Raw genomic sequence first — 26,295 nt, forward strand, 5'->3', positions numbered from 1 at the left:
AACTTAATTCAGTTCGTGCACTCTTAGGGTTATTGTGAAGAGTATATAGACTTTAATATTCTGTAGAAATGAGAACTGTTACTAAGAAAAAGGCTGATGGGTAGACTCCAGGTGAAAAACACAAATCTAAACCTATGGTTTTGATCAAATTGAGATATAGTCACAAAGATATTGCCTACCATTTATAAAGGGGACTATTCACATAGTAAAACATGCACTTTTACTGTAGTCTTAACATTTCATTCTTTCCAACTAATTTTCATCCAAGCAAGCCTTCAATAAGCAGGTTCTGACACTATGTTTAACTCAGGGGATATAAAAACACTAAATGGACCAATCCCTGTTTTCAAGGAGCTTATGTTATATAAGGAATTCATGTTAATTTCTCTTGTAATGGCATATTTCATATGTTGCCCTGTGATATTCAATTTAATTTCTTTTTTTAATTACATTGTTATAGTCATTATGTATATTCTTTCCTACTTCTGCTTACTTCCTTTTGCACAAGTTCATATAATTCTTTTCATGATTCTCTCTATCCTTCATATTCACTGGTACTTACAGAACAGTACTATACATTAATTTACCAAAATTCACGTAGCCATTTTCTGATCAGAAGGTTCTAGCTCTTTGTACTCGTTATTTTATGGTGTGTGTGACCTTTGTTTCTATCTTTAATCTCTGTGGAGTGGATTTCTAGGTTGGGATTTTTACATTAAAAGACAAGGAAATTTTAATTACTTTCTTAGCATAATTTGAAATTGCTTTCTGAAAAATTTGGAACAATTTATAGCCTTACTCCCAGCATATTAATGTTTGTGGCACCATAATTTGATATAATGTCATTGACAGACACTGCTGAAGACCACCGTTAGAACTTATTAGAAAGCAAATAGTCTTTGAAAATTTAAACTTGTTCTTATTAAATATTCATTGTTGTTCATCACCCATAATACTAGGCTTCCCAAATTTGTACCTTTTTACTGACTGTCCTTTGTACGTGGAGTGCCCTCTCTCCTTGCTTTTCACTCTTGGCTTCCTTTGAGATTTAGCTGAAATCCCACTTTCATGTCAACCCTGCTGGCTTCCTTTTTTGGATTTGAATCTTTGGGTTTTGGTTTATTTTGGTAATGAGGTGCTATGAAATTGCTTAAAAGAAGAACTGTTTGTGGGAAGGCCATAGCTAAAGGATTGCTGTCACCCTGTCTCCCAACCATCATCAGAGGGATGGAAATTAAGCAGCTTCCTTTCTTTGATTTGATTGGGTCACTGTGTTTATTTAGAGAAATACTCTCCCACTCTTCTTAGTAGAGGCTAATGACAGATGTATTTTTAATGCAGACTATTAACCCTTAAAATGTCACCATCTACTTCCTCTCTTTCCCTGGTCCTTGAAGTTCACCCTTCATTTTTCATTTGCAAAAAGTACTTCTTTTTGATAAACTAACTTAAATATGTTATAAATTATTGGAATTGATACATAAAACTTTTCTTGGGAGAGAATTGGTTCCATACATTTGGATAAATGTGGTTGAACAAAGCTGACTCTATGGATTCTTTCTTTACCACATATGCCAGATCTATTTTGGCTTCATGAGCAAATAGAATGGGGGAATCAAAGAATAATGATGTTAAATTATTTCCAAGGAGTTCAAGCTTTATTATTATAACATAGAAGTGTGGTCTTTGTACATTGTCTTTAATCTAGTCCTAGAGAAGTGAAAAGTGACTTTCAAATAGTACCAACCAGTTCCAATCTCCACTAGCACTTCCTTGTGATACCCTATCATGACCCTGCATCCTCAAAGCCTATGCCCATGAAATTCAAGGTAGGCCTTGTTCTATCAATTTGGAAAGTCTGCAGACATAAGTTTGGTGACAGACTGTTTCAATGGCATTTGGGAACTGAGCAATTCTCAGACATCATCAGCTATATTGAAAGATGCATTGCAATCTGTGTCAGTGAAAGGATAACCCACTCATAGTAATTCCAGTCTGTTAACTAATAGAGAAACATCAGCCGAATATAAAAGTCAGTTTAACCTGTGCTCTTCTACTTATTAATTTCAATTCATATATTAGAGAATGTTGAATGATTTAATCAGCCCAAAGTTGATTACCATACCTTGTTCTTTTTGAATCTCAATAGTATCACTGGGGAAAGAGACTGAGAATCAATGAGTTTTATTGTAGGCTTTGCCCTAATTGCAAAGGAAAATCAATCTAAAAAAAAATTAACTGTTTAGGTTTCAAGCTCCCCTCAAAGCAAATCCTTCCAAATTTCTGCTCAAATAAACAAACAAAAAAGCAAAAAATCCATTTTTTCCTAAGGTGGAGCTCAGATTTTTGTTACTAAATATCATGTTCCCCAATGGCCTTCCTTGTTCTTCTTCTGCCCAGTTTATCTTTGAAGTCAGGCAAGTTTGAATTTGAATCCCACTTCTGGTGCTTCCTCTCATTGTGTCTCTGCAGGAGCCTTGTTGACTTTTCATAATATCAGTCCATAGTGACTAAACTCAAATGAGATATAAAACCTTATCTTGTTACTAATTATTATGTCTAAGATCCCTGGGCTTTTTGTGATTTATTTGAATAATTTAATATGGTGTGAAGGCTTTCTTGCCTGTAAAACTGCTGTTTGAATTAAAATAATGATTTTTAAGGCTATTAAAGACTTAGACATTTAATATTAGATATAATTAGATTTAATATTAGAAATGTGAGCTCCCACTTAGGAAAACTATTTTTCTTTGCTTTTTTTGTTTGTTTGTTTATTTGGGCAGGAATTTGGAGGGATTTGTTTTGAGGATATCTTGAATCCTGGCTCTGCCAGTGATGTAACTCTGGGCAAGTAATTTTACTCCTCAGTTTCTTCACCCAAAAATCCCTTCCTGCTTTATGCCTCATAATCCTAAGAAAAGAAAGAAAAGTATAAGAGAAAGGGCTGAGGAAGGTCAGATTTGGCTGCTGATTCCGTGAAATACTGAGAGGAAACAGACTTTTTCTAGGAGAAAGACCCCATTGCCTGGGGTTGAGGGACAGAGCGGTTGGATCTGAATTTGTGGACCATTGTGAGGTTGGGAGTGAGAATAAATTTGAAATTCAGAAGGAGGTTGAAAATAGGAGCAGGAGAGGATTGTGTCTTTTTATTAAAAAATGTTTTATTGATGCCTTTTGTTTCTGAAAACAATCCTAATCCTCCAGCTTCACACCCTTCCCTCTCCACACATATCCACTCCATTGGACACATCTTCACTTTTCTTTCTCCACAGTATCTCCCTTCTCCCTTGCCTTCTCCCCATTCCCACAGCTGCCATCCCTCTCCTAATGGCATTGCCTCCCCTGAGAAATATTGTATTAGGTCCCCCTGCTTTGGGTCTCTTCCCATTCCAATTCGTCTTCTACTCAGCTGCCAAAGAGATTTTCCCAGAGGGCCAGTCTGATCTGCCTTCTTAGTAAACTCCAGTGTATCATTATTTCTTGGATCAACTTAATCTCCTCTAGTTCTCTTCACAACTTGATCCTCGGGTCCCCTTCCAGACTCCACAGTCTAACAATATTAACCTGTTTTCTGTTCTTCACATATTTGTTTCCTATACCTGCCCTGTGGCTTTGCCCAGGCTTGTCTCCCCACCTTTTTTAGAATTTGGCTGAAATGTCACTTCCACCACGAGGTCTTTCCTGATTCTCCATCCCAAATTGTATTTATTTTGAATCTAGTTTCTTTATATTTATATATATATATATGCACACTATCCCTATATAGAAAGGAAAGAAACTCCTTCATTCTTGTTCGGTGCCTGGGATAATGCCTGATGCATTGGAGATACTCAATAAATTCTTGTCCATTGATGAATTGATTCCCTAATTGTCACGTTCTCCCTGGCCCCAGTAGCTGCAGTTTGGTAGGATTTTCTTTCTTTGGCTCCGGCCCAGCCCAGCCTTAGTCCTAGTCTTCTGTAGGACTTGATCTTAGCCCCTTCTGTGTCAACCTTGTTCCGTCTCACTGAAGGCAGGCTCCCTGGTTATAAACAGGCAGTTCTTTAGGTCTTTGTTCCTATCATCACCACCGAGTAGGAATCTTGTGAGAGAACGGCTTGTTCATAACTTGTAACCTTTCCATTGAGACCTAGAGGCAGAGAGTCAGGGTGATGCCAGAAGAAAAAAAAAAGAGAAGGGAAAACATGGCTTGAAAGGGGGAAAAACCACCCAAACTTTCACAAACACCCTCCAAATACCCTATTAAGGCAATAGGAACCACATATCCCACCTATTCTGCCTGGGGAATTGGTAGTGAGTGAAATTCTTCAATTCTCTGTGGGGTAGAAACACCAGATTATGATAATTAGAAAGATTCTAATAATTCCAAATCCTGGAGGGTAACCAGGTTGGAGAAAAGGGGAAAAGGGGCCATATTGATACTTGAGGTGGATTTCTTAGGACATCAGCCAAGAGTTCTTAAACCAAAGGAATAATTTACATATGGGAGGCTTGTGGTGACTTGGATGGAAGGTAGCTTTTAAAAAAATAACTGACAAGTTATTGGGGAACTATATATACAAAGTATGATTTTTAAGCTAAATGATGATCATAACGTCTGCTCCCAAAGTCCTCTCTGTGTAAAAAAAAAAGTTTTTGAAAAGTGATAGAACAATTCATGAATCATGAATCAGTGGGAACCAGCCTTTGTTACTATTCACCCATTTCAGTTGTGCCCAACTCTTCATGACCCCATTGGAGATTTTCTTGGCAAAGATCCCAGAGTGGTTTGCCATTGCCTTCCCCAGCTCATTTTACAGATAAAACAGCTGAAGCAAATGGGGTTAAGTGACTTGCTCAGTGTCACATAGCTAGGAAGTGTCGGAGGCCAGATTTGAACTCAGGAAGATGTGACTTCCTGACTCCAGGGAGGGGGCCCTATCCACTTTACCACCTAGCTGCCCTGGACTGAGTTTCCTTACCTGTAAAAAGAAGAAGGTGCTTTAGAGAGTCTCTCAAATTTCTTCTAACTCTAAATCAGTGAGCCTCTGAATGTGATGTTAATCTGTGATTTAAAAACAATACAGCTCAAATCTTCTTGCTTCAATTTAATTTAATGACTATAAACCACTATGCAAGGGGGAAATATGTCCCTGATCATCCAGATGCTTAAGTAATAAGAGGAACTCATCTTTGTGCTCCCACAAGTGGGAAGTAGGTAACTGTGGAAAAGTTATATAGGATCAGAGAGCAGACAGATATAATACTTATTCATTCATTCATTCATTTACTCATTCGTTCTCTCCATTTACAAGTGAGGAGACTATAATCCACAAAGCTCTAAGTGCCTATTACATCCCATACAAATAATTAAAAATAAAGTATATTCAAGGAAATCTGGAGAAGGAGAAAGTGCTCATGAGGAAGGCAGCCAGAAAGGCTTCCCATAGGACTCCTGAACTGTTCCTTGAGGAAACTAGAGGCTCTGTGAGCCCGAGGTGAGGAGGGCATGCATAATGGACATGGGCAACTGAAGAAGTTGGGGATTCTTTTCATCAGGTGGCCATTTAAATCCATTTAACACCATGATTGATGAGCTTTGGAGAACTGAACTCCTTGCCAGGAAGCTCTCTCTGTGTCCCCCAGGCTAAGCTCACCAGTTGCCTCTCCCCTACCGTGGAGGAGCCAGCTGCAGGTCACCGAGAGGCCAGCGGTGCCAGAATTCCAATCGAGCTCATTTTTAGGGAAAGGGAATTTTTAAAAATGGCGACACAGGGATGCCCTGTACTTCATGGGGTCACTGAGAGCTTTGGGGAGAATAACGGGCTTTTTGTAGCATTGGGAAAGGCAGCGTGTCATCCTGGAGTCCAGCTCTCCTACTCCCAGTCTTGAGATGAAATATTCCCCCATCCCCCAAACAGCCCCTCCTTACGAAAACAGCCATTTGCAAGTTTATTTTATAAAAATCTGTGCAGAACTTATATAAATACATTATGACAGAAGCTGTCACAGTGCACACATCAAGTTGGTTCTTTGAAACGTTGTGAAAACACACGAGCGGTGTATATACTACTTTACATAATACTGTGCTCCATGTGTTCTTCGTGCCAAGGAAAACTAAACATTCTTCAACTAATTCATGGGCAAAGTCACCACAGGGCCATCCATAGCTTCCATGGCCACAGCGAAAAACTGTTTTTCTGGCTAATACTGAGAGTCCCTCTTAGACTTAAGCCCTATCTCTCCTTACTTGGGTCAATTGCCTGAAAATAGTAGCTGATTTTGAATGATATTTAAGGAGATGTTTTATATGTCTATTGGAAGTGCATTTGATCTTTTAAATTGTAGTTGTCTTTTCAGTCCCATAATATCTGTTGTCTGGAGCAGGACATGTTGAACTATAATCATCTGAGGCAAATAGGGTTGAGTGATTTGCTCAGGGTCACACAGTTGGGAAGCGTCTGAGGCCAGATTTGAACTGGAGAAGATGCAACTTCCTGACTCCAGGTAGGGGGCTCTACTCACTTTGCCACCTAGCTGCCCCGGCCTGAGTTTCCTTACCTGTAAAATGAGGAGGTCGGTTTAGAGAAAGTCTCAAATTTCTTTTAAATCTAAATAAATGAGGTATCACAGTTATTTCCACATTTCTATTAAGATCCTCTTGATCACAAATATCGTGTTTAAATATATGTTGTAGCTTTTGACAGTTTTGTGTCTGAGGTTGGAATTGAACTCAAGAACTGACTCTATGCCCTGCACTCTAGCCACTGAGCAGCAGCTAAGCTGCTAACCAATAAAAAATAAGTATTGTCACACAAAGTTGATTTTAGCATTGACAATGAATTCACAGATTTGTCATTGACTCTCATCTTCCTCATAGTTTTTCATTCTTTTCAATCACATTTGGTATAGTTTGGATCCCATTTAACATGTCAGTAGTCCTGTGATGTCTGTTGACTTGAAATCATCTCTGAGATTACCAGATCCATTCAAGGTCTGGTCATGGTCTTCTTCCATTATGCTCTGGACAGATTGTCATCTGGCCTTTGCTTAAAGAACACGCATATACCCAACCGAATTCTCTCTGGTTCTTTTAGAATCTCACGGCTAACAAAGTGCTCTGCTGTTGTTGTTATTCTATGAGGACTTTGAGAAGTCAAATTATATCAACTTAGGAAAGAGTGGGAGAGAATAAGTTTTGTTAATAGCGCCTACTACATACCAGGCACTGTGCTAAGTACATTTTAGAAATATTTCCTCATTTGATTCTTTTTTAAAATAGTACTTTTCTTCCAAATATATGCAAAGAGAGTTTTCAAACTCGTGTTCACCTTTGCAAAACTCGTATTCCATTTTTCTCCTTCTCTCCCTCTTTCTCCTTTCCCAAGACAGCAAGCAATCTGATATAGGTTAAACATACCTCATTTAATTCTCACAACAACCATTAGAAATAAATTCTATTATTGTCCTCATTATATAATTGAGGAAACTGAGGAAAATAGAGAGTGATTTGGTAGTAGTGTCTAAGGTTGGATTTGAATGCAGGTCTTCCTGATTTTAGGACTAGTGATATGTAGACCTTGACATTTATTGATCTCTATTTGAAGGGAGACCTGAGGAAGGATGATGGAAAATGTATTAGTGAAGCCCAATTTATCTTAAAATATATTATTATGCTTGGTGAATGCAATTACTATCCACCAAGGAAAGTATCATGTTGATGAGATTTTTTATTTCCAGCACTTAACACCATGCCTGGCACTTAGTAGTTACTTAATTAATTCTTGTGACCTGAACCCAAGTTCTAGTACTTTTAGTCTTCATAGATGTTGATAATATGACCATTAAAAGTTTTATGGTCCGATGGTAGAGCTCTGTTGCAATGGACAAATCGGGTTATGCAATTTATTGGATAATTTACAGAATTTGCCATTTTATATAAGCCAGAATCTTGGAGATGACCATCTATTCTGAATGAAAATCCTTAAAAGTTACATTTAATTAATCAAGTCATACAAAACTCAGTTAACATTGGATTATAATCATTGTTTAAGTCCAATTGAATTTTCCTTTTTGTTGTTCAGTGTTATTAGTGTCATCATATTCTATTAGTAAACAATATAACTCAAATCAGTATCTTAATGTGTAGAGGACTGCAGATATTGGGGAATGCTGGGAAAAGTATATTTGAAGCAAAGATACTTACAGCAGGGTGTTAACTCAGTGTGATTGATGAGATGATGGTTCTCTACAAATATTTAGTATGGTGATATAACGGTTCTCTAGTTCACACACACTCAGTATGCTGTAATGATGTAATTGTAATAAGGTATTTAAGGGCTGAGAGAACTGGGGACACAGTCAGTCAGAGTGAATGGACTGTGAAGGAGACAATAAAGACTTTGGACTCTATTCTTATCCATCTCATGGTGACTATCTTGCTGAGACCAAGATCTGTCCAGGGCCTCCAGAAAGCTAGTTTGGACACTATATTAATGGATCTATGATCTCATCAATATGGGCAATAGTATTTTGGGTGAATCTAATAATCCACTTTTCGATTTTCTCTCTTTCTTGGTCCAGTCACCCTCCACTCTGGAGCTATCCAATGTGCTAGAAGACTTCCTTTAGGGATTTTTACATTTTTCAGACACCAATAGAATACTTCAGCTGTCCATTTGTTATCCCTACATCATGGCACAGAACCAAACCGCTTCATTATATTCTTAGAAGTATTTGGGGCAGCTTTCCTTAATGAGCTCTTGAAGGTTACTCTCCAGGGTCTTTTTTTGGTCATTACCTTCCTATAGATCAATAATTTTTAAATTGTCTCTTCTGGTTCTATTTTCCAGATCAGCTATTTTTTCAATGAGATATTTCACATTTTCTTCCATTTTTTCATTCTTTTTTGTTTGACTGATTCTCACTGTCTCAGAGTCATTAGCTTCCATTTGTCCCATTCTAGTTTTTAATGTGTGATTTTCTTCAGTTAGCTGTTGTATCTCTTTTTCCATTTGGTTAATTCTACTTTTTAAGGAATTATTTTCTTCAGTCAATTTTTTTCCTTCCTTTTCTAAGCTTTTGACTCTCTCATGCATATGTCTCATTTCTTTTCTCACTTTTTTCTTTTATCTCTCTCATTTGCCTTTTAAAGTCTTTTATGAGCACTTCCAAGAAACCTCTTTGGGCATGAGACCAGATCAAGTCACTCTTTGAGATTTCTTCTGTGGATATTTTATCCTCATTTGAGTTGGTGTTTTGGTCTTCCCAGTCACCATAGTAGTTTTCTATGGTCAAGGTTCTTTTCTATTCTTGCTCATTTTCTTTCCTTTCCTTTTGGTATTTCCTTTTTTTCCTTTTATGGTTGAGCTCTCCTCCTGGGGAGGTTCTATCACAAGCTTCCTGTGCAACTAACTCTGAGCCTTAGCTTTGAGCACAGGTTCCTCTTGTTTTTGTATGGGATAACTTTGCTTGTTCTTTTCAGGAAACAGCCTGGTTTCCTAGAGTTTGATTTCTGAGCTGGGACTGGAGGCTGTCCCACTGAGCTGTTCCTCTATTGAGCCAGGACTAAGGGTCTTAGTGCTGATTTGCTGTGATTAAGACCCTCTCACCAGTTTTCCCAGAGTCTATCTGACCTGGGCTGAACACCCTTTTCATCTCAGTGTGACTGACTTCTCCTGAATTTTCCAGTCCATGTTGAGTTGGAGAGCAGTTTCATTGTCAGACTCTCTTCAGAGGCTTGGTTTCATGTAATTTTCCAAGCAAACTGGAAGAGCTTGAACAGCTTCTTGGCTTTATTCCATCATCTTGGCTCTACCCCCCCCATCCTCTCAGCCTATATTCCCTATACCATTTCCATCCAATTCTATGTTTTTTTAAATTAAGTATTTACTATGATCCAGGAACTGTAGAAAGTGCTGGGGGCACCAAACCAAAGATGAGATGGCCTTTCCCTTCAAGATGTTTACCTTCTACTTTACTTCTTAAGAAGTGATCATCATTGGAAATATAGCATACCTCATTTCCACTCAACACATTTTTCTCATTACTTATTGAATTAAAATGGTCAGCCTGCATGCACCTTGATTAAGATTAAGCTAGATAGTTTTCCTGTTTATTTTGAGGTTCTATAGGTTCTCCCCTTCCACATGTGTATGTTGCAATCCTACATCAATTTAGCAGACTGTCTTTGTGAGTTGCAGGGGTTGAAAAATACCATTTTATAGCAAACTGGTAATGAGTTTTTCTGAATGAAATTAGGTTAGTTTTCAGAGACATCTCTAGCTTGCTAGCACTTGCAAAGGCCTGATCTCTGGAGGTGTGAACATTAAGGATCTATACTTCCCTTTATGCTGTGAAGAGATGTAGAAAGAATTTTGGGAGGAATTTACATAGAAACACATCAAAAGTAGGTTTCATTTTAGCTGTGAGTTCTAATCAATCAATCAAGGTAAGCAACACATATTTTCTACATGTGAAGCATAAGATTAGCCACTATGGTCAACACAAGAACATGATGAGAGTTTCCTGCTCTCAAGGCATATGCACTATAGCCGAAGAGAAAGGCCAGTGTAATTCAGAAATTGAGTGGAAACACATTCATCCATGTTCATCCTGGGTAGGCCGAGCCTAGACACTTAGCTCTATATCCACTTTGGTAGGTAATGTTTTCCGGTTCTCTCCCTCATTTCACCCTCCAGGTGCTAAGATATATCCTCTTAAGATTAAATTATATTTATTCATATGTCATCACCACCATTAGAATATGAGCTCCTTGAATGAAGACTGTTTTTTTCCTTTATATAACCAACTCATTGGGGCTACTCTTTCAACCCTGACCAGCATTGGCAAGGGGTAGCCCTGGAGCTTAACTATTGCTTGTCCCCTCAGGATTTTGTAGGTAGCCCCAAAAGATTGGAGTGATGTATTTTTACTGTCATGGTTCGCTAGCTCCTACCGGTGTGCTTCTCCCTCTACTCCCATGATTATTAAAGGATGTAAATGAGTCTGGCAGACAATTAGCTTTTAGCTAATTTGAGCTAATTGAAGTAGTGTGATAACAACACTTGATATCAAATATCTTCCCTGAAGTTTGTACTTCCCACAAGTACAGACAAAGGCCAAGGGGAAGTGAGCTCAGGCTTCCTGGGACAGCTAGATGGTACAATGGCTAAAGCCCTGGCCCTGAATTCAAATCCAGTCTTAGACACTCAATCACTGGTATTGTGTGTCCCTGGGCAAGTAATTGATCCCAATTGCCTCTCAAAATGAATAAATAAATGAATAAAAAGTGCATGTGGTAAACCATTAAACTCTGGGAGCTGGAAATCCTTTTCTTCTCCTTCATGGAAGACTAATGAGGTTCCCTTTAGAGATGATTGTAATTTATTGCTCTCTTTGTAGAGCCTTCTTCCTTCGTGCATTTAGTTTGTCCTTGGTTTAAATGTTTATACTGCCATCACTCACTACTATTCTAGGAATAAAAGCCTAAAACTTTGTTCCTCTGAGGTTCACAAGATTTTCCTCTTTTTGAAAGGGGGGGGGATTGAAGACAAAATCTGAAGAACAGGCTGTAGTTATTTTCTTTTCCTGTGAGGATTTCCTTCTCAGAGATCTGATTAGAATGGCCCTCTCTTTTCTCCTCCCTATTCCTCAAAGGCTCAGTTTCTATATTGGCTTGATATTTTGTACATAATCCACAGACCGATGTCTCCCACCAATACAAACATAGTTCCTGTATAACATCGCTCTATTTCATTATTTTCCGAGTCTTAAAAATTGATCAAGCACTTTCCACACCTAAACCAAGGCCATCGATCCGCTCCTCCATTCATCAGAAGTCTTCTCCCCCAGTAACATCTTGTTCCTTACTCTGTGTTGGATGAGGTGATTCCCTAATTCACTCAATAAATCTCCACTTTAAGTTTCTACCTTCATAGATGCCTGGCTCACAGTAAGTATTTAATGAATGCTTGGTGATTGATGGATTAAAAAATAAGACAGACTACGATCGATAAATTGTATAGTGCTTTCAACAAAGCCAAACTGCTCCATAGCTAAAAACAATCCATATTTGTATGTGTATAGTATGTCTGTCTGTCTCTCTCTCTCTCTTTGTCTGTCTGTCTCTGTCTCTCTCTATTTTTCTATGTGTGTTTGTTAAATAAAGCTGTGATCTCTGGTTAACTTGAAGATCCACATAACAGATAGAAAGACTAGAAAGCTGGTCTCAAAGCCAGGAAGATTTGGCTTCAAGTTCCATCTCAGATCTAAAGCATATCTTTATATCTTTGATCTCAGGTGCTACCTTTTTCACTCTGCCTCTGTTTCTTTCCCTATAAAATGAGGACAATTATAGCACCTACAGCCTGGGGTTGGTGTGAGGATCAAGAGGGACAATAATTTTCAATAGCTTTGTAGGTCTTGAAGTCCTATATAAAGGTAAGCTATTATTGTTAGCCCAATTTGGCCACAGATAAGCTCATGGGATGTGATTTGAGAAGGAAGAAAGCAGTTACAAGTGGGAGAACCTGGAAAAACTTCACTGGGGAGGTGGCATCTGGAACCAAGTTTTGAAGAAAATAGATTCTAAAAGGTAACAATTAACAGGATTCCATTTTAAGATTGAAGTGGGGAAATTAATGCTGAGTCCAGCCAAAACCTACTGGTTCACTTTGGGTGACATGGAGAAGCTGAGATAAGTATGAAACAAAGCTGGGAAAGAAGGTCAATCTAGGGAATTTGAATTTTACTTTAGAGGCAATGGAGATTTGTAGGGAAGCATGGGCTGAATGGCTGATTTTGTTCATACAGAGAACTCCCACATCAGGGGACTCTGAATTAATGACAGGTGGTACCATTTCTGCAGCTGAGAGTTTACAGAGTTGCCTGGAACTCTGACAGGTTATGTGACTTGTCTGGGGTCACACAGCCAGTATGTGACAGGAGCAAGGCTAGAACACAGGTTTTCCTGGCCTCAAGACCAGGTTTCTATTCACTATGTAGGAGGATGCTGGGAGAAGTTGAACTACCAGCCCTTTGGGAAAAAAAAGTTTAATTTACATTATTAAGATTTTCTCTCTCATTTTCTTAAATCTAAGCAATCAACAACATAAGTCAAGCCCTAGTTTGAAGTATTTGCTGATTTCTGAGATGTGGAAGTTCACTCTGAAAGTGGAATAATTGCCCTCATCCACTAGTGCCAGCTGGCTCTGGCACACTCCTGCCACCCAGCATGTCCCTGACCCAGTCCTTGTCCTTCACAACCTCCTGCAGTCGGGTCACTGCTCTTTATAATCATATCTTTCATTGCTTGGGTTGGAGGCTGCCCCTCGGGTCCTCCCCAGAGTAAGAGGCAATATGTCTCCAGCTCCTTTCCAACAATCGTCGGCTCTGAAGATCAATGAAAGTGGTGTCTAGTTTGCAAGGAAGGATTCAACTTTGAATGCTGTTAATAACCAGAAAAGTGATCCATTTAATCTGTGAGCTGCCAAGGATGACTCTTTTCTGAAATCTGTTATCTTAACCAGACCTGAAAGTGAGAGGAGAGAGGGGATTTATCCCTTCCTGTCCCCTTTCCAAAGAGCGAGAATGTGGGAGATTGGTTGTTTACTGTGACATTGAGTGCAATGGCCGAGTAGGTCATGTAGTAACCACTTTAAAATGGGCTTATGGAAGAATTAGTCATGTAATACAGAGGAATGATCACTGGCCTTGGAGTCCACAACTTACCTCTAATATTATTGTTAATAATATTATGTTATAATATTATTACATAACAATATTATAATATAATATAATAATAATAACAATATCATATCCATTAATCTTTTTAAGCCTCAGTTTATTCATCTGTAAAATGAGATTTGACTTGATGTCTTTTAAAGTCCATTCTAACTCTATGATCCAATGTGGGTAGATGGAGAATAGGAGACATGACATTTGGGAGTCACCATCTTGATTCTCTCAAGGTTACAATACAGTCAGACCTCCAGGTGACTCCTTTTCACTCATACAACCCAACTATTTTTTTGGCGGAGGCAATCTTAGGGGCACTGCATGTGGCCTCTTGTATACCTCCATATTGTTATTTATTTCTTGGCAGGGATGGTTCATTGTTGAGAAATGTGGTATTGGACTGATTGTTCTTTTCAGCCCTCTGGAAGTGGGCCAAGCATTTGAGAAAGTGTCTGGGAAAAACTATAGCTTTGATGGCTTCTATGAGGATTAAATTTTTGACTTTGATTCAAGAGGGAGAAAAAAAGGAAAAAGTTAAAGGGCTGGTTATCATTTTCTATTACTGAGAAATTTTCCACCAGGGTGGTCTGGGAAGCATATGAGAATCTGAAATATTAACAAGGCTTGCACCTGAGGTAGTCACTCACTCATTCATTCATATATTAACCTGTCTGCTATCCATTTCTCTAGCTATCTACTGGTCCATCCATTATCTATCTATCCATTGATCTGTCCAGCTATATAATTATTCTCTATATCAGGGGTCCTCAAACTATGGCCTGTGGGCCAGATGCGGCAGCTGAGGATATTTATCCCCCTCACTCAGGGCTATGAAGTGTCTTTATTTAAAGGCCCATAAACCAAAGTTTTTGTTTTTACTATAGTCTGGCCCCCCAACAGTCTGAGGGACAGTGAACTGGCCCCCTATTTAAAAAGTTTGAGGACCCCTGCTATTGATCTCCACTTAATCTATATCCATCCATTTTCCATCTGTCTTTCATTTTAGGATGGTTCTCCCCAAAGATGCTAATTATGGGCCTTAGTGACCATTAATTACAAGTGGAACCTTCTCTAAAGGTTCTTAGAGTGCCTGGCATAGTGTGATGCTTAATAAGTGTTTTTTAATTGACTGCCGGGTTCCTTAAACACGCCACGATTTTGAGTGCCTGTTTCCAAGGTTTGAATGATCCCAAATTTGACAGAACTCGTCCAGATGCCCCAAACATAATGTGGAAACTGTCCATTGATTCCAGTTGAGTTTCTGACTTTTAAGACCAGCTTCTTCTTCTTCCTTGGAGGAAGAAAGAACATCCTTTTGGGAACTGAAGCAGATCAGCGTGTCTGTGGGTCTTATTCTGTATTACAGCCCTTTCTGGGACCTCTCCACTTGCCTCCAATCTGTATTCCTAGCTACAAGTTGAATGTAGGAATTGGAAATTCTTGTCAATGGACTTTCTGGCTCCCCCACTTCCTCTTATGTCTCCCCTTCTGCAATGGAGACTCCGTGATAACGATTTTTTTCAAATCTTCCCTGCCTACATTTCAGTGAATAGACTGTTAGACTTCTAGGTGGAAAGGCTTGGGTTCAAGTGCTGCCTCGGATGCTTTTTAGTTGTGTGACCCTGAGCAAGTCACGTCTACTTGTGGGGAGCAGGAGCCAAAAGAATATATTTGTGAGAAGCCTCCAGGATTGAAATCAGTTCATGTAAAACCCAACGAATCAATCAAACAATAACAACTTGTTAAGCATTTATTATATGCCTGTCTCTCCATTACTAATGGCTGATTTAACAAATAGGAGCAGAGGTAAGCATGGCCCTTAAGGAATTAAAATTGTGGTTGGAGGAGGGAAATGGTGCAAAGGAGAGAAGCAAAGCCAGTGGAGGAACCGACGATGATCATGCTGGACTCCTCCCCAGCACGGAGGCCATGGGAAAAAATCACCAGTGGGGGGACGGCAGCGACGCAAGAACGTTCCACAGGGAAAAGGTCACAAGGAATGGGGGCAAGTCCAAAGAAAGAAGGGAAAAGGGAAGAAGCGCTCATTCAGCACTCGTCTTGTATATAGGGCAAGGAACTTACCAATAGGAGGGCATTCAATCTTTACAATAAGCCTGTGGGGTTGGTGTATTTTGACCCCATTTTACAGAGGAGGAAACTGAGGCACAAAGATGTCAAGTGTCCTGTCCACAGCCACATAACTGGAGTCTGAGGTCAGATTTGCACTCAAGTTTTCCTGGCTCCAAGCCCAAAGGATGGTCCACTCCATCATCTCAGCTGCCCTGAGGAGAAGAAAGTGAAGGTCTAATGGGAAAATGGGGAATTCAGAGCCCAGCATGGAAGGGAGCACGGGAGCATCACTCAGGGACCGTGGAGGGTACGGAGATGCTACAGGATTAGATTAGGGTCAGAAGTCAGAGAGAACAGTGACTGGCTGAAGAATTTGAAGATTATCTCCCCAAAATGTGTGTCCATTCAGAGGGTGAGGGGTAAGGAAAGAGTGTTGATTGGCAGATATATGTGTATGAATGTGTGTGAGTGTGAGTGTGTGAGTGTGAGTGTGTGTGTGTGTGAGTGTGTGTGTGTGAGTGTGTGAATGTGTGTGTGTGAGTGTGTGTGTGAGTGTGAGTGTGTGTGTGTGTGTGTGTGTGTGTGTGTGTGTTTGTGAGTGTGTGTGTATGAGGGGGCAGGCTACCCGTGGGGGTAAGAAGGCTGGAGCAGTGCCCTGGCCGGAGACCGGAAGGGGCTTTGCCCCTCTCTCCCAGCCTGGATGCAGTGACCCCTGCCTGGGCAGTTCGGCTGCCCACGGGTTTGCTTTTCACGTTCCGGTCCGTGTTCATTGTCACACTTGACTGTGCCATGGGGAGGAAGAGGGTCGCATTTAAACCCCTCAAACTGGGGTGAGCAGCGTGGGGCACAAGGGGCCTCCCCTTTGTTTGCAGGCCTTAACGAGGCCTCGGCCTTCCTGCCTGGGTCCTGCCTCGATCCCGGGACCCAAACCAAACCAAACCTGGCCGAGCCGGGACCGGACGGAGCTCGGGTTACTCTGAGGGCCTCCCCGGGGACGCGCCACAGTTGTCCGCAGAATTTGCTCTTTGACCCGGTTGTAAGGAAACTCGCAGGAGTGGACGCGGTCCGCTGCCAGTTTTCCAGGGTGTTGGACAAGTTAATTCCTCTGCAATCATGAATTTTTTTCTTTCTAATTTAAAAATATGCTTCAGAAAATAAACGCTGTTCCAACAAGAACAGAGTTTGTCGACAGAGAGAATGTGGTCTCTGTGCGCCCGGGGGAGCCGGGCCCTGGGCAGCCTCGTTTGCCCCGCGATTTCAAGCTCTAGCAACGTTCTCTGCAGCCGTGTTTGTGTTGGCCGGGCTGGGCAAAGTTGGGGGTGGGAGCGGGAGAGATAGCACAAGTGGGCCTGGAAAAGCGGATTCCGTTGGGGTTTTTTCTGGCTTCTGTGTTTCCCAGGTTATCCCGGCACAGCTCCTGCCTTGCTGGACCTGCCCAGGGCCTCTCACTTCTGGGTTGTGACTTGGGAAGGAGGCGGGCTGGGGGACAAGGATATCCTGGGATTTCTCTGTCATGGAGGGTCCCGCTGAGTCCGACTGCTTCTGGGACAGGAGGGTGGGATGGCGGCATCGGCTTCCAGGTCTGGGTCCTGCTAGAGAAGGGGTTGGAGGGAGACGGGAAAGCCTGGGGGAAAGTCACCCCCAGTTTCATGATTAGTGTGGGGAGCCATCGAGGTGACAGAGAAACAGGGGAGCCCGTGGCCAAGAGAAGGGTGAAAGAGGAGGTGCTGTGGGATCATGGGGTGAATGGTAATGTTTCTCTTTTCTGGCCTCAGTTTGTTCAGCAGTAAAACGAGGGCTAGGAACGGATGGCCCAGGTCCAAATTTCTTGGTCCCTTGTCAGAGAGGAATCGGGGGATTGGAACTCGTGCCCTCTGGCTTCGGAGTCAGGGCTCTATTATACTGCACTGCCTTCCTTTGACCAAAAGAAGAGATCCATGATCGGGTTAGTCTCCTGGGGCCATAACATTACAGGCGAGTTTTAGTATGGACCAGCTTTGGTCCTCTGTCCGATTTGTCAGTAAGTACTTGTCAGCCACGGTGGGGTCCCACGGGCCCTGGGTTCCAGCTGTGAGTTCTGAGATCCTTCAGTTGTCCAGCTTGAGGAATGAGGAACATCCCCTATGGGGAACCTGGCCTGTCTCTCATAAGAGTTCAGCCCATGTTTTCTGATAGGAATGGAAGACCTTCCCCATCTATCCGTTCTTGGACCAGGACACCTGCCATTTTGTCTGATCCCAAGTCATGGAGAGCAGAGTTCTCTAGTAGTTTAGAGTTTGCTTTACCAGTATGGGAACAGATCAGAATTATTGAGACTCACAAAGATGAAAAATATGAAGAAGAAACAACCTTTCTCCCTTGAATGAGATTATCCTTAGGATATTGAAATCTCATGATTTTCGTTTTCAAAGCACATCGTTTTTGAAACTTGTTTAAATAGTTTAAAATAGCTTTACTGACCTAGAAAGTGGAAAGTTTGCAGAGAAAGGGAAACTGGTTTTAGTCACGTTGCTTATTTCTCAGAGAATCATTCAAAGCCGACAGTAGATGAAACAATGCACTCGGCCAATGAAAAGAAATGCCAGTGAGCACAAGTGTTTATTAAACACCTACTGGGTGTCAATCACTGTGGCGAGAAACAACCTAGGCCCTGTTCTGAAGAAAATCATAAAGAGGAAAAATTGGAAATAATCAACAGACACTAGTCAGTGGTGGATTGGGAAAAGCTCCTTGGAATGGGTATGATTTTTAGCTGGGACTTAAAGGAAGTCGAGGAATATGAGGGAGAGCATTCTGGGGATGGGGGTCGGCCATGACTGGTTGGAGAAATGGAAAATAATTCAGGGAAAATGTAAGGGTGCCATTTCCCCTGGATTGTCGCGTACATGGGGAGGAGTAAGATAAAAGAAGACTGAAATAGTAGATTAGGTCATGAAGAAGGGCTTTGGATGCCAAACAAAGGATTTTGTTTTTGATCCTGGCGGCAGCAGGGAGCCACAGTTTATTGAATAGGAAAGTGACATGATCAGACCTGTGCTTTAGAGGTTTATTGGAAGTGCTTTGGAGTGGGGAGAGATTTGAAGCGGGCAGAGCCCTCACCCTCAAAAGCTATTGTGATAATCTAGGCATGAGGGGATGAGGACCTGGACAAGGGAAGGGAGCAGTGTCAGAGGAGAGAAAGAGGCGTCTTTGGGAGATGGTGCAAAGGTGAAATCCACTGGTCTTGGCACTTGGCTATGGAGGTGAGAGAGTGAGGAATCCAGGATGACTTCTAGATTGTGAGCCCAAGGGCCTGGGAGGACGGTGTTGTCCTCCACAGCAAAAGGCAAAAAGTATTTTGGGGATATGGAGGATTTGGGGGGAAAGGTGGTGAGATATGTTTTGGACATACTGAGTTTAAGGTGTCCACAGAACAGCCAACTTTCTCCTTCCACTCCATTTTTTTTCTTTCCCCCCTCTCCTGACACTTACTCACACATAAATATCCACACGTGCACTGAATTCAGATGTGAAATGAAAAGCACAAAATCAATGTACTACCCAGGCAATACAGATCATCCCAGTTCCAGTTAAGCACTTAGCACAGGGCTGGACACATAGTAGGTGCTTCGCAGATGTTTATTCCCTTCCTAGATGTTTAAAGTTACTGGTGTTAATATCAGGGTTGGAAAGGGAAGGGCCTGTCATAGTTGCTTTTCCTTTTAAAAATCAAGGGATTATTTCTCTTTTATCTTCTCTTAATTCTGGCCTCCATTCTGTAGTTTTTGGGGAAAATATTTCACTGATCCCTTTGCTATTTGAGGCTCAGGGTGGTATGGTAGGTACAGTATAGAACTTAGAATCCAGAGGATCTGGGTTCTACTCCCATGTCTGGGACCCTCTGAAAATCACTTAATTTCTCTTTCCTTCAAGTAAATCCCTCCAGAGTCATAGACTCATACGTTAGCGGTGGAGTGAGGTCCCATGCTGGGAGTCCCTTAAACTGATGAAATCACAAATGAGGAATGAATGAATGAGAAAATGATTGAAGGAAAATATTCATTAAAAATGCTTAACTATTCTTAGATTGAACAGTCTTCACTTGCAGGCTCTCCATTCTGAAGTAGATCTTTGCTAGAGCTGCTTGGGACTTATTTCCTGGATGTAAGTGGTTTTTTATTTGTTAATGAGGTCTGTTTTCTTTTCAGGGTGGTCAGACACAATGCATGAGAGAAGTCTGCCCCATTTTGTCCTGTCCTGAGCACCTGAGTCAGACTCCACCAGGACACTGTTGTCCCCGCTGTGTAGGTGAGTGACATTTCCTGTAAGCTGACCAGGTCACTGACTTTGAGAAGGGTCTGTCCCTCCCAGACACCTCTCTGCCCGCCTTCTTTGTTTCTTTTTAGCCAGCTGGCACTCACAGCACATTCCCTACTTGGGAAGGTCCCGGTTTATCCTGTGTTCTGTTAGACTCCATCAAACTGACTCAGTTTACAATTTGAGAATTGGCTGCTTCTGTTTCAGATAAACATTTATATATATATATATGTATGTATATATAATTTATGTATTACATATTATTTTATATATTACACTTTATTATATCATACACATTATATATGATTTATATATTAAATATTATTATATATTATGTAGTATTATATATTATATATTACACATGTAATTTACACATATTTATTTCCACATATTTGTTTAATTAATTTAATAATAATAATTAAAATGTGTAAATATGTGTAAAATGTGTACACATGTAAAAAAAGGCAGATAAAGAAAGACCCTCATGAGGCTCACAAATATGGCCTCGTATCTCAAAGATTCTCTTGTCCAAATGGCTTTCATTTGCATGAAGTTCACAGATCATGAAGCCCGAAGGATGTAGCCTGGGAACATTCATACTGTGCCCACCGTGTCTCTCCCAGATCTATGGACTAACAGGGTGACAAAAGACCTAAGCCAGAGTCACAGCAGAAACATCACTGCTAATAATATGGGTGATGAGAGTAGGAGGTAGAACGGCATAGTGGCTGTGAAGTAGTAAGTTCTGGGTTCAAAAACTGCTTCTAACACATCCTAGCCGTGTGACTGTGGGCGAGCCAATTCATTTTCTAAGCCCAGTAAAGGACAGCAGAGGAAGTTTCCCTCAGGTAGCTCACTGTTGTTGTTTAGCTGTTTGAGTAGCGTCTGACTCTTTCTTGGCAGATATTGGAATGGTTTGATATATTCTTCTCCATTTTATTTTACAGATGAGGAAACTGAGGCAATCAGAATTGAGTGATTTGCCCAGAGTCCCACAGCTACTAAGTGTCTGAGGTCAGGTTTGAGATGATTCCTGATTCCATATTTATTCCCTTGAATTAGACCAAATAGTTCTTTGAAGTTGAAATCCCTGAAAGTTTTCCCTGCATTATAGTTTCCCATATAAGCAAAGGCCAGTGTGCTGATGTGCTCCCACCTACCTGCCCCCCTAGTTCATTATATCAATGAAATCACAAGTCTGGGGCAACTAATAAAGGTAGTACTACTAACAACCGTTACTTCTACTATCATTATTCCAGAAGGGCCTCAGGGTTGTTTGAACCCTATTTACTGGTCACCATGTGGCCGTCTTAGGGCTAATCTCTCTGATGCTCAGCTCCTACCTAGGAGTTACTGAGTCGAAGGCTCAGCAGTGAGTCTCACTGCAGAGAGAAATCTCACACTGGGATTCCTGGACAGCGTTGAAACCCCAGAGAATGAAGGGATGAATGAGTGGATAAGGGTCTCACGGCAGCCTCAGGTATAGACAGGCCGAGAATCCCGTGACTCCATGAAGGACCCATATGTTACACATGGAGATTCCAAATGGAAGAACTCTCTCCATCCTTGTAGGTTAGAGCTCAGCAGTGATTTAGGAGAGAAGTCCTAGGGAATATTCCAAAACTCAAGAGCCGGAAAATGAGTCACCGAGGGCACCCAGCTAGGAAGGGGCTACAGGAGAACCTGGAGCCAAGCCGGGCTTCTCTCCACCACCCCATGATGCCTTGCACTGTCATAAATGAAAGTGAGTGTGGAGGACATAATTAATATCATCGCCCAGAGTTTGTTGTTTTGGGCGAAATAGTACAGGAAACCAGCATGGTCCATGAAGAGCTCTAAATGACTCTTTTTAGGAGCCTGTTGTGCAAGCTGTAAACAGCAGGAAGGCGGTGGTACTTATGGTGGGACCTGTAATGCTCATGGGTCTTGAGTCACTGGAAACATTTCTCTGTCTCTGTCCCTCTCTGTTTCTCATGGATTCTCACTTTCTCTTTCTTTTCCTTTCCTTCCTTCCTTCCTTCATTTTCCTTTTTCCCTTCTTCCTCCCTCCCTTCCTCCCTCTTTCCTTCCTTCCTTCCTTTCTTTTTTCCTTCTTTCTTTCTTTCTTGGTTTCTTTGCTTCTTGGTTTCTTTGTTTCTTGGTTTCTTTGTTTCTTTGTTTCTTGGTTTCTTTGTTTCTTTCTTTTTTCTTTCTTTCTTTCTTTCTTGGTTTCTTGGTTTCTTGGTTTCTTTTTTCTTTCTTTCTTTCTTTCTTTCTTTCTTTCTTTCTTTCTTTCTTTCTTTCTTTCTTTCTTTCTTTCTTTCTTTCTTTCTTCCTTCCTTCCTTCCTTCCTTCCTTCCTTCCTTCCTTCATTTCTCTTCCTTTTTCATTTTTCTTCCTTATTTCCTCCATTCCTTTATTCCCTTGATCCTTCTGTTCTCTTTTCCTTCCCTCCCTCCCTCCCTCCTTCCCTCTCTCCCTGACTCCCTCATTTCTTTTCTTTCTTCTCTTTCTTCACTCTTCCCCCTTTCTCTCTCTATTCTCTCCTTGCTCCCTTCTCCCCTCCCCCTCTCATATCTGCTGGCTTATATATAAGCAAAGAAGAGATCAAGAATGCTGAGCTTTGGCAGAACCGGGGGGAGACATTCAGAGCTAATGTAGGGGTTTCATTTTCTCAAGTGCTTTTCATTTCCCCAGTATGTTTTTATATCCTTGAACTAGAACAAATAATTCTTTGAAGCTGATATGCTTGAACCCAGAGATCTCAGAAAGCGTATGGTTTCTCATATAAGGCAAGGCCAGCATGCAGAGTGTGATCATTCTGTGCATGTATGTGGGTGTATGTATGTGTGTGCGTGCTCATGCATGTGTGTTTATGTATGTATGGGCGTGTTGTCATAAGATATACCACAAAAAGATCAGTGAGCCTCAGAAAAATCCAAAAATTGTAACCAAAAGAAAAGAGAATGGTTTCTTGGGGTTAGACTAAATCCATAAGGGAAGGAAGTGTAAAGGGCCTGGGGCAGCCCAGCTATGCAGACTTGGGGCTCTTCTTGAATGTTTCTAAACAAAAATGTCCTTTCTTACTTGGGCTTTTTCTGGATTGGGTGTCAGGGCAAAATTGGCTGATCGTCTGGTGATGTGACTTGAAAACCAAGCCAACAAACATGGCTCCAATATCCTGAAATCGAACACCAACTAAGTTGGCGGAGTTCTGGGCACCACTTGGCTGGTAAACTTCCCTGGAACCCAACTACCCCCCGTGAAGTACATGATGAATTAGACTGAGTCATTTTTCTTCCTCAGCTTTCATCATTTGGAGACAGAAGCCCGAGGTCAAAACTACAATCTGCCACTTCCTTCCTTTGCAGAATTAGTCTGATCCCTCATCTTTTCCGAGCCTCAGTTTCCTTATCTATAAAGTGAGAAATGGCTAAATGGCCTCTGAATCTTGTCCCTTCCCTAGACTGGTTTCCCCTTCTTGAAAGTGAAGGGTGGAGCTCAAAGGCCTTTTTCAAACCCTCTGATCTATCTCAAAATCAAAAAATTAAACTGTCCCAAATGCAATAATCTGTGAGAGACATTTTACAAATCTTAAATCATGTAGAAATATTAGTTATGGGAAATAATCCATTTTATACCTACCTCATGGGACTGTTGAAAGAAACAATCGAGATCATGTATATAAAATGTTTTGTGAGTACATGGCTATTAGGGATAAAACATAGCGCTTTATAAGGGTAAAAGGAAGTCTCTATTTGGGTAGATATCTCCCTAACTCACTGGAAACTTTCATCCAAGATGAGAGATTAAAAAAAATTTAAAGATATATGCACATATATATGTATATCTATATCTATAGACTGAGAGAGAGAAATAGATAATCAAGGAGAATTGAACAATTGATGATCTTACTATTCACAAGCAATTAAATGAAAAATCATCACATTGGTCATTTTTTAATCTTTTAAATTTTAGTTAATTAAATTTTTGTTTGATGTCCTATGTCTTTTATATTCTTGAAGAAAGTATTCATAACATACAAGTGGAAATAGTCTAAATAAACGAGAAACTTTGGATCATTTTCTTTTCTTCATCATCAACTATATTTTCCAGTGTATATTTTTTTCACCATCATTTTCATTTCCTGTCATTACTCTGATGTCACTGAGTAACAGTGCATGGGATGACTTGTCTGGGAAGCTCAAATTCAGCTTTCTCTAAATCTCTATTCTCTTAGGCAGTAGTTATCTTCTTGGTGTCCTTTTTGCCCATAGGGCCTATAATGGGACCATAATGGGCACTGCAAGGAGAAATGAGATGCCCACAATGGAATTATGCTTCTTATTGTCTTTGCATGCCTGATGACAACTCAATTAAAAAATCAACAAAAATCCATGATATTCTAATTGCCTTTTACCTCATTGTCCAGCACTCTGTCCATCCCTTTCACTGAAGAAAGATGTAGGGCCATTTTGTCTCTTATGTTGATTCATGAGAGACCTTGACCAAATGATCCATCAATTGGTGGCTTGTTTCCTGGCCTAGTGCTTGTATAGTTGTAAACCATTTATAAAGCTGTTCTTGAAGACTTTAGAGCTCAGAACTACTAAAATTCACACTTTTTGGGTATAATCTTCAAGGCCCAGAATCATTTCCACATATTACTGGGGCACCAGAAGGAAATTATTTTTGGGAGAAATATTAAGTAATACATATCAAATTATTGAGTTGTAAACTAATTTTTAGATGTTTAGTTTTGGCAAACATTTATATGTGTTCATTCCAAAAAAAAAAAAAGAAAATATAAATGATTTGTTTTCAGTTAAAATAAATAGAACTTTAATAAATTAAAATATCAAGAGAAAGATAGGTTCAGAAAGTATTGTAATTAAAGGAAAAATGACTGAAATTGCATGTACAGAATATTTAAATTAATAAAAGATATGAATTTTTTAAAAATGATTTATAAAACTTCCATGAATTTTATCAAAATGGAGAGAAAATCCAATTTTCCAAATTTAAAAGGTAGATAGATATCACAATCTAAGGAAATCAAAGAAATATAGGTAGATGGATATGAAATAAAGCCACAGAAAACAGAATCAGAAGAAACACTTTGTCCAGCGAGTACAATATGTAAATATAATAAGGCACATGGAGATGATCATCCTTACCATTAAGGGACATATTCAGCTTCACTTATGTTTCAGGATGCCTGGGGCCCAACCCCAAGAATTGTATTAATAGGAGTATTGGTTGGATGGGGGCATTTGTAATGCCCCAAGGAGAGGCTAGACAGAGATCCTGAGAAAGGGATGATGGGAGGTTCTTCCAGGAGAAAGAAAGAAGAAAGTGACAGAATAAGAGACAAAAGAAAATCATCATGGAACCATGATGAACTGTGGGCTTTGTCACTTGCCTGGATGGGACCACTAGGAAGCTTTCTCAGGCTTAGTGGAAGCAATAATGGCACAAGGCCCTTCTCCATTTCTATGATAAAGCAACAAATTGTCGGTGATGTTCTAGCAGCAGCAATGCTCTTGGGCACTTTCTTGTCCTGGTTTTTTATTTTCCCATTTTCAGACCTCTACTTGTTGCTGGAACTTAATTTTTTAAAAAAGGCTTTGCTGACTCACTTCTTTTAGAGTCCTGGGCAAGCTGGCTCATTCTTTGGGTCTCAGTTTCCCTCCCTGTTGGGCCCATGGCTTGGGATCTTCTCCTCCAGCTTGGCTCATCCCAAATTTCTGGGCCATAAATGATGATGGTGAACTCCTCGGGGATGTCTGTAGTGTATTAGGATGTGATACAGGATTGAGTCCAAGGCCTTTGGGCCTTACATCTGAGGGAACAAAGGGCCAGGGATGGCCAACAGCTTCCCAGAGGACATGCCAGTACAGGCCGGGCGCCGGTTCCTAATTCAAGGCTTCCCTTCCAGTGGATCGTGAAACCTTGGGGCATTTAGAGCCTATTGGTGCGTGTGAGCCCAGAACTGACATTTCTGCCATTCTCTGGGCATCCCCATGTTAGCTTTCTCACCTTAATGGTCCATTATCATGTACCGCCTGATGCTGTGGGCTGAGCGTCCCAGAACCTCCGAGTGGGAAGTCACCATGCTAGCCATTCAGGCACATGCCTTTAGGCCAGAATCCTCCCTATAATATTCTTAACCATCCATCAGCTTGAACTGAGCAGCTCTCACCATCTGCTGGGCCCTGGGCTAAGCATGGTCTG

General features: G+C 40.8%; 1 protein-coding gene across 1 annotated transcript in view; it reads left to right on the forward strand.

The window, feature by feature from the left end:
* The window catches only part of BMPER (BMP binding endothelial regulator), a 262,921-nt gene that overhangs the window by 120,333 nt on the left and 116,293 nt on the right, over positions 1-26,295 (forward strand). Inside the window, exon 7 of the mRNA XM_031952980.1 lies at positions 19,974-20,073. Within this exon, the coding sequence (XP_031808840.1) occupies positions 19,974-20,073 (100 nt within the window). The remainder of the gene's footprint in view (positions 1-19,973; positions 20,074-26,295) is intronic.

This window comes from Sarcophilus harrisii, chromosome 1 (genome assembly GCF_902635505.1).
Source record: "Sarcophilus harrisii chromosome 1, mSarHar1.11, whole genome shotgun sequence".
Taxonomy (NCBI): domain Eukaryota; kingdom Metazoa; phylum Chordata; class Mammalia; order Dasyuromorphia; family Dasyuridae; genus Sarcophilus; species Sarcophilus harrisii.